The 9,553-nt window shown below is 42.3% G+C and overlaps 1 protein-coding gene across 1 annotated transcript; it reads left to right on the top strand.

The window, feature by feature from the left end:
- Nucleotides 1-313: 313 nt before the first annotated feature.
- dcaf15 (DDB1 and CUL4 associated factor 15) lies at nucleotides 314-8,186 on the top strand. The gene is made up of 13 exons (XM_010779544.1): nucleotides 314-435; nucleotides 1,082-1,179; nucleotides 1,563-1,701; nucleotides 1,847-1,953; nucleotides 2,059-2,204; nucleotides 2,300-2,461; nucleotides 2,550-3,194; nucleotides 3,290-3,381; nucleotides 3,491-3,613; nucleotides 3,820-3,902; nucleotides 3,994-4,098; nucleotides 5,846-5,961; nucleotides 7,773-8,186. The coding sequence occupies exons 1-13, from the start codon at nucleotides 340-342 to the stop codon at nucleotides 7,826-7,828; spliced, it is 1,968 nt and encodes a 655-aa protein (XP_010777846.1). The 5' UTR covers nucleotides 314-339; the 3' UTR covers nucleotides 7,829-8,186.
- The last annotated feature ends 1,367 nt before the right edge of the window (nucleotides 8,187-9,553 follow it).

Here is a 9,553-nt window from a genome sequence, read left to right as displayed (position 1 = left end):
AATTTACCTCATTTCGTTCTTCTTCTGTGGTACTCCTGTGTTTGAGAGTTGGTCGCTCCCAATTTAAACACCATGCTAAAGACTCATCACATGACACCCGATATCAGACTGATTCTATATGTGTACACATTTTAATTCTGTAAGTGACACCGATTCATTTATATATGTATAATTCAGACATCGCTTTAGTAGGGGCTTCCTGCCGTCATCTCTGTTGTGCTCCACCTTTGTTTCGTCCGTCATGGATGCGTCCACCGTCTATAAGGTCTGTCTCGTGCGGCCTGCGGACCAATCACGTCAGTCCTGACTGGAGCGAGCTACTACAGTTGAGAGAGAGAGATGGCGCCCAGCTCGAAATCAGAAAAGGACGATAGCAAACAGAAATCTCAAAGAAAACACAAAGACCATGTCGTGAAGCTTCTCATGCGTGGGAAGGTAGGCATGCATTCAGAAAACGTGTGATATTAAACACTGAAAGAGCAGTTCAGAGAATGTATGACCGCTGTTGTTAAAGCGTTCTGGAGCTAGCTGCTAACTAGCTCGAAGGCTAACATCTAATGGCAGGCAGGTGGCTAATTAGTCTATGCTAAGTATGGAAACTGATATCCCCCTTGCTTTCAAGCAACCTTTCTCGATATGTACATCTCTTGGTGTGGCTTGCTAACATGCCTGTAGACTCCTGTGTGAGCAGGAGTCTACAGGCATGTTGGCATGCTAGCCTAGCCGTCAACAGCGTTTCATACATGGTTTCATATTGAACCGTGAAAGCTCTAGCTAAACCACAGCAGAAATGTGCCGGATTGCACATTAAGTAATTAATGCAACCATCAGATATAACGTTACCCACGTTAGTATGTTTGATTTATAAGCAAATGGTTTACTGTATATACGCTAGCCATTAAGATCATTGCGTGTTACTGTGCAGGGTTATGACTGAAGCTGAGTTTGTTTTGTATCAACGACAAGCTATTTCATTATTAGTGCAATTTCCATATCTTTTATACACACTTTTCATGCGTTATGATGATGCACTTTGTATTTGACTATGTTGTCTAAAACTACTCTGTTGCCTGCCCTGCAGCTGTCAGGACATTTTTCTCAGCGTCTCTTTAGGAAGCTGCCACCGCGAGTGTGTGTCCCGCTGAAGAACATCGTCAGTGAGGAGTTCCTGAGAGCAGGGTCAGTGTGTGCGTGTGTTTACTCAATGGGTTTGTTGTCATTATGCAACTTGTCTTATACAATGGACAGAAATACACTTCGTTAAACTGAAAGCATTTCAAACCAAATGGTGTGTTAATGAGGATTGTTGATGCTCATGCTCTCTGAATATTATCTGTTAGTACGGATGCACCAATACAACTCAGTCTCAATACAATAGTTTATGTCCAATACCAATGCTTTGTTTTCCCTTAATTAACAAATACGTGTTGACACTTCATTTACTTATTGGATTAGAAAACCCCTATCTAGTAGTGGCCATTATACTCAGATTGAGGATCGAGTATGTGTATTATTGAAGCAGAGGCCTGTTTTACAGTGTTGTGTGATGTTTTTTGTTCCAGGCATGTGTTTCTGGGTTTCACCAAATGCGGTCGCTACGTTCTGTCCTACGCCAGCGACTGTGGAGAAGATGACGACTTCTCTTTCTATACCTACCATCTCTATTGGTGGGAGTTTAACCTGCACAGTAGACTCAAACAGGTAAATGAGAAGAAACGTACTCACTCCATCAGAATTCTATGCAAAACCACATCCTCCTTTGAGAGTTAGAAGTGACGAACTTGGATAAGTCATATTCATTTACGGATGTGCTTTTCTTTATCTCATCTCTGTTTTTTGTCTTTAGGTCCATCATGTACGTCTGTTTGCAGGAGAGGAAATCTACAGCGACCTCTACCTGACCGTGTGTGAGTGGCCAAATGACCACTCCAAAATCGTTATCTTTGGCTTCAAGTAAGGACACAAAAAGATCTCAATATTAAGCTGATGCATATCTGGCTATTTCTTTTGCAATGTTTAGCTAATGATGAGTAATTGATGTTTCCTTCCACCTGCCAGTACACGCAGTTCAAGCTCCGTGCTGATGAACTTAGTGATGAGTGATGAAAACAACAGAGACATCTACATCACTATTGCCTCCATGCCTCCACCTAAACCTTGCTCTTACTGCTGCCCTGTTCCCTCGGCCACTACCATACGCACAGGTTAATACACACATACTCACACATTGACTACTTTATTGTTTCCTGTCCCTATCTCTCTCTCTTTCTAATCTGACTTCATCCCTTTCTCTCCCCAGGAAGTGGTGAGTGTCTGGAGCATGGCTATGTGCTCAACAGCAGGTACCAGGTGGTGTACCCGTTCCCCACCTTCCAGCCAGCTTTCCAGCTAAAAAAGGACCAGGTCATCCTGTTGAACACTAGCTACTCTCTGGTGGCCTGCGGCATCTCACTCTGCCCAGGTAACACTCGAACACAAGCAGCTCGTTATTGATTCCCATGAACCCCTGCCTGTTACCATCATGTGACATCATAATGTTTCTTTTGCAGGTAAGCAGGGCCAGTCATCACAGATTCTTTACACAAAGAGAGCGTCTCTGTCAAGTCAAGGCTCTACATTTTCTTCCTCCACATCCTCGGCCTCTTCTTCCTCACTACCTCAGGGATCTCCCGAAAGCCGACCGCCACCTAGCAGACCCACTTCGATTCCCTCATCTCCGAGCCAGTCGCAAGCAGCCGTTCGAGCACGAGAGTTTGCAGCTGACCTCTTCAGGAGGGCCCAGGGAGGAGGAGGAGGAGGAGGAGGAGGAGGAGGAGGAGGAGGGGGGGGGAAAGAGGACGAAGACCAGGCTGAGAGAAGACCATCTGATGGGACGAAGGAGGCAGCGCAGTTACCAGGAGACAAAGGGATTCATGAAGAGACAAAGAGGGAGGAGGCAGATTGTAAAAAGAGGAGGGAGGAAGAGGAAAGACGGACTATTTTACCACAAGCGTCAACATCAAGAGGGAGCCACAGTGTGCCACAGTCCTCTGAACAAGGGATGTCTCCTGCCTCCTCTTCCTCATGCTCTTCCTCCCCCCCATCCTCATCCCAGGAGTTTGGCCCCAGCGAGCCTGGATATGTCAACTATTCACTCCTGCAGTACCGCCTCCAACAGCCGGGGGCAGCGGAGCAGCCTGCGGGAGGTGCAGGAGGTGAGAGAAAAAGGGAGGACACACAGATGAAGAATGAGTGAAAAATGTCTGAAGCTGCTGACCCACATTCTTCTTCTCTGTTTCCGTCTCCCAAGGTTATGTAGACGATAAAGTTCAGCTGCCTTTCACAGTCACTGACCTGAAGGGACGGAACCTGCAGCTGGTCACCGGGCCACACAATGGACAGGTGCGTGTTTGTATATCTGTGGCTGATTCAGAAACACTGGGATACACATGTTACCTGGAATCTAGAGTCAATAATCAGGTGCATTGAACCTGTTTTATATCTCCTGCAGAGTGTGTGCGTGGAGCAGCTGACTTTAGACTTTGAGTATCTCATCAATGAGGTGATCAGGAGCGATGCTGCCTGGGCCCCTCAGTTCTGCTCATTCAGCGACTACGATGTTGTGATGTTAGAGGTCAGTACACAAACAACAACTACATAAATACCAGGGTAAACACATTGAATTGAAAAAAAACAACAGCGTAGCATGCAAATTTGAATGTCATTGTTCAGCCCTAGTAGATGGATTGTTTCTAGTTCTCCTGTTTGAGCTGGGACAAAAAAATGGGGAAGAACATTTAGTATTTGACCTGGAGATAATGGGTGTATGATGGGTCTCAGGTGTGTCCTGAAACCAACACTGTGATGATCAACATTGGTCTGCTGTTACTGGCCTTCTCCAACGTGGACGAGGAGCACTGCAGGTACGTGTCTTAGATAAACCCAAAGCCCTCTTCAGCCCTGCTAATTATTCTCGTCCCACTAAAGTCTACTTTTTCTTGTTTTTGTTTCCAGGCCAAACACGTATCATTCCAACCTGCAGGTCAGCTGGGACCTCGACACAGGTGTGTGTTGCACCGTGGGTGTAGGTGACCTGACTGAGGTCAAGGGTCAGACCAGGTGAGGAACTTCTGCCAACCCCCCCACACACCACATTTAGCTTTTTGTGAGTGTACAGGACTGTCTCAGAAAATTAGAATATTGTGATAAAGTTCTTTATTTTCTGTAATGCAATTAAAAAAACAAAAATGTCATACATTCTGGATTCATTACAAATCAACTGAAATATTGCAAGCCTTTTATTATTTTAATATTGCTGATTATGGCATACAGCTTAAGAAAACTCAAAAATCCTATCTCAAAAAATTAGAATAGTTCCTCAGACCAAGTAAAAAAAAAAGATTTATAACAGCAAAACACAATCAAACATTTGAAAATGTCCATTAATGCACTCAGTACTTGGTTGGGAATCCTTTTGCACGGATTACTGCATCAATGCGGCGTGGCATGGAGGCAATCAGCCTGTGGCATTGCTGAGGTGTTATGGATGCCCAGGATGCTTCAATAGCGGCCTTTAGCTCATTAGCATTGTTGGGTCTGGTGTCTTTCAGCTTCTTCTTCACAATACCCCACATATTCTCTATGGGGTTCAGGTCAGGGGAATTTGCAGGCCAATCGAGGACAGTAATGCCATGGTCAGTACACCAGTTACTGGTGGTTTTGGCACTGTGGGCAGGTGCCAGAATGCTGGAAAATGAATTCCTCATCTCCATAGAGCTTTTCAGCAGACGGAAGCATGTAGTGCTCTAAAATCTCTTGGTACACAGCTGCATTTACTCTGGGCTTGATGAAACACAGTGGACCAACACCGCAGCTGACATGGCTCCCCAAACCAGCAGCTGACATGGCTCCCCAAACCATCGCTGACTGTGGGAACTTCACACTGGATTTCAAGCAACTTGGATTTTGCTCCTCTCCAGCCTTTCTCCAGACTCTGGCGCCTTGACTTCCAAATGAAATACAAAACTTGCTTTCGTCTGAAAAGAGGACTTTGGACCACTGTGCAACTGTCCAGTGCTTCTTTTCCTTAGCCCAAGTCAGACGCCTCTTCCGTTGTCTTGAGTTCAGAAGTGGCTTGACCATGGGAATACGGCTATTGTAGCCCATTTCCCGGACACGTCTGTGAACAGTGACTTTTGATACCTGGACTCCAGCTTCAGTCCACTGTCTTTGAAGCTCCCCCAAATTCTGGAAGCGACTCTTCTTCACAATGCTGTTAAGGCTGCGGTCATCTCTCTTGGTTGTGCAGCGTTTCCTGCCACATTTCCCCCTTCCAACAGACTTTTTGTGGATGTGCTTTGAAACTGCACTCTGTGAACAGCTTGCTCTTTGAGAAATTTCTTTTTGTGTCTTACCCTCCTGATGGAGGGTGTCAATGACGGTCCTCTGGACAGCAGTCAGATCAGCAGTCTTCCCCATACTTGTGATTTAGTTTACTGAACCAAGCTGAGTGTTTTTCAAGGCTCAGGAAACCCTTGCAGGTGTTTCGAGTTAATTAGACGATTCAAGTGATTCGTTGAACACCCTACTAGTATACTTTTTCATGATATTCTAATATTTAGAGATAGGATATTTGAGTTTTCTTAAGCTGTATGCCATAATCAGCAATATTAAAATAATAAAAGGCTTGCAATATTTCAGTTGATTTGTAATGAATCCAGAATGTATGACATTTTTGTTTTTTTAATTGCATTACAGAAAATAAAGAACTTTATCACAATATTCTAATTTTCTGAGACAGTCCTGTATTTTTGTTATGTTTCCTTTTTATTTTGAGTTAAAGTGTTCATTCTCTCTCCCTTGCCAGTGGTAGTGTGTGGAGTTCTTACAGGAAGTCGTGTGTGAACACGGTGATGAAGTGGTTGGTTCCCGAGAGCAGCTCCCGCTACATCAATCGCATGACCAACGAAGCTCTACACAAAGGTGAGCCACACACACACGGATTTAAACTTCACACCTTTAATTTTTCTGTTCACATCTGAACAGTGTGGGCCGTGTTAAATAAACATGTTTACTTGCTGATGCCATCTTAACTGATTGGTAACCATGGTAATAGGGTAAGGACCTGATTTATATTAGATGAACAGTTCCTAATCCATTTCTCCTATCCTATCATAAGGTGTACCATTTAGCTGTCCTTACTTGCCAACGTTCCTAATGGCTGCTTGTTTATTGCCTTTGAGAAAAATAACAAAATGCCAGCAGGTAGAACCTAAAGAGAGGCATACGGTAGACACTCACAATGTGTTGCCACCAAACAGTTATGGTTACACATGCAAACACACACACACACACACACACACACACACACACACACACACATCTTTGAATTCCTCTACAGATGTTACCAACACCTCTAACTCACCTGTCTTAAAGTGAAGTGACCGTCATTGTTTTTGCACATTTCAATAGGTTTAATGTTTTGGTAGGTTTCAACAACAGATACAGAGTGCTTGGCTTAAGCTGACATAACAAGAGCTTTTTTGCCTTTCAGATACTTTCCCAAGTACACTGTCATTTTGTACACTGAACACTTGCGTGGGGGGTGAATCTCAACTAGAATTGTTTTAAATCGCACACAGCTGCTGTGCCCTCAGAACTGTTAGCTAGCTAGCAATGTCATTATTGACAGTAGCAAATTATTTACACTGATGCACTGAAAATAACACATCAGTACGCAAATGTAGATGCAGTATTAGAACATTTTCTCTGATACAGCCTCTAGCTAATGCCTGTAAGCTTGATTTGCTTTAAGACTTTGACAGACATCTAAATACACTTTTATATATCACTGCTTTGTTTGCCAGGCTTAGAACCATTTTTTTGTTCACATCATGCAACAGTATGTCTCTAATAATGGATCACATTTTGACTTGTCGCAGCAGGAAAAGCTCAGGTTAAACTAATGCTAGCTTTGCACCTTTCAAGTGTGTCGCTAAACCCCCACAAGAGGAACTTGTTCACAGCAGACAGTTTGACACTTGTTACAGTAGGAAAAACACAGGTGTTAGTAATAACGTTAATGATGGTGCTGTTCTATTTCAATGTCCCAGTAAATCATAAAAGTGTGTCAGCCTGGAAAAGATACAGAAGCCCTTTTGACCCTGCAGGAAACACACAGGTGTAAACAATGATGGCTGAATAGTGCATTTTGGCTCACTGTCACATTGTCCCGGCTTATTGGGACGATTAAATAAAACGGTAATGTGTCTTCAGCTGTGTCTTCCTACTATGACATGTCATTATGTCTGCTGTAAAATTGGGCTAGATCAGCAGCCAGAAAAAAACAAAAACAGCTTTTCAGTCCATCACATTTTAATGTATACCTATAATTTACCTATCGTGACACTTTACACTGTTATTAGACCCATATTACACAGTTCTTTACCTCCTCACACATTAATACACCCATGTTACATCATTACTGACCTTGTGAGCCAGTATGAATAATACCAAGTGGTCTGGGATTTTTTGGATCATTTTAAGTGTTTATTTCAGATAAATGTAAGTCTTTATTTAGTATGAGTGTTGGTTAAAGTGTAATACATTTGAATGTCAGTTTCTGTCGTAGAAGTAAACACTCCCCGGAGGTATCATTAGAACTGTGTAGACCTAATGTAATCCTAACTGCCAGCCAAAAGAAACATGTGCTATCATAACCATTTTGAAGACAAAGGTGCAAATGTTGATTTGTGTGTGAGGACAATAATGAATTGTGCCTCTTTCACCCGTAGGCTCGTCCCTGCAAGTGTTGGCAGACAGTGACCGATGTACCTGGATTGTATTATGAAGAAAGAAGAAGCAACGGAAACAGCCGAGCACACAGAGATGCATATGTCCACAGACAGCCCTTTAGTAACATATAAATCTGTGTCAAATAGAAAACAAACAAAAGTCGCTCCAATGCTGAAGAGATGCATTTTTCTTTGGGTGAACTTTGTTCAATTTTACTGGTTTCATCTTTTTTTGTTTATTGTGTATTGCATCCACCAAAACCAAGAGCTGGACTGAATGAGGATTTAGTTTATAGTTTTTATACATAAAGGCAAACTGCTATTGGAGTGAGGGTGTCTGGTGTGTGTCTGTAACTGAACAAATGCAATATCTGTACCTGTTTTTGTTTTGTAAAAATAAAATGTTAAGAGTTACTTGCAGTTACTTACTGTGGTATGAAAAAATGGATACAAATATTCTGCTAACAGTCAACCTTGCAGATCAAAGCAACACCTCACCCACAAAATGACCATGTATATATCAATTACTCAACCAGTGTTACTTTGAATTCCTGAAGAAACATGTTTCTTACCTCCAAGGTGAACAAAGGACCTACAACAGCAAAGTCTTGAATTGGGACTGCTTTTAACAACAGCAAAACTATACTAAAAATCTTCTATGCTCACTACTTCCAAAACCTCTTTTAAACATTGCTACCTAAAACACTGCATAAAGAATCGCATTTGCCAAGACATGTTTCTAAATGGATCTTGTGAAAAAGTTTGACTTTTCTCTGTTTACAAATGTCATTTTTTGGATGAAGCAGTCCTTTTAAGAGGCAGTGAGTGTGAAAGAAAATATGCTTTCAAGTTGCATTATGGGGAACGTAGGATCCAGTAGTTTAGAGATTGAACCTTAAGACTAATGTCCAGAAGATCTCAGTCTGTAATAATATAATTTCAACCATTATTAAAAAAAAAAAAAAAAAGTGTTTATTTTCCCCCAAATGTATGCAAGTGCAATAACACTGGAGATNCAATATTTAAAAAAAAAAATCTTCCCGGGGGAGCATGCCCCCGGACCCCCTCCATGTGAACATGATTTAAGTGGGGGGGACCTCACCTAACCTCCTCTCGGGGGGTCCGGGGGCATGCTCCCCCGGGAAGATTTTTTTTTTTAAATATTGAAGTTAAAAGCATCAATCTAGTGCACTTTGAGAGCAACATGAGGAGATCTATGGATACATCTTTCAACACCCATATGAAACAGAACTGTAAGCAGATTTTTCTATTTGGATATTTTACAAATCATTCCCCTTTCAAACATTTTTTTTTGTTACTGTCATATAGTATTTTATACCTGTTAATAATTTAGTCTCTAATGTCTCATTAATAACTATAATGATCATATCAAGGTGTGCCTTAACCTCACTGAGCTGAGGTTATTTGAGCCTCTCAGGAGAGAGCTCTCTTCCACCTGGTTGTAGAAAAGCTCTTTAAATTCGTTAGCATAGCTAGCTAACCAGATGCTAATAACAACAGATCGCCACTGTGCTTACAACTAAAGACACAGCCTCGCAAACACTGCGGCATGTGTACGGCTCTTTATGGGTACTGCAATATTTGAAGAGCTGGAGCGGCGTTCCGATGCTCTCCGTTACTCCTTTCAGACGAGACATAACCACGTGAAGACCTATGGTGAAGGCACGTTACGCTCCTGTTGTGTTCAATGAACCTGTTCTTGGCCAGGAAAAACAGGCACTCGCTTGTTTAATTATTTTGCGATCTAGATTTCTTCTTCT

This window comes from Notothenia coriiceps, unplaced genomic scaffold (assembly GCF_000735185.1).
Source record: "Notothenia coriiceps isolate Sejong01 unplaced genomic scaffold, NC01 NC01_scaffold00020314, whole genome shotgun sequence".
In the NCBI taxonomy this organism is placed as follows: domain Eukaryota; kingdom Metazoa; phylum Chordata; class Actinopteri; order Perciformes; family Nototheniidae; genus Notothenia; species Notothenia coriiceps.
This window is presented reverse-complemented; position numbering and strand designations above follow the sequence as displayed.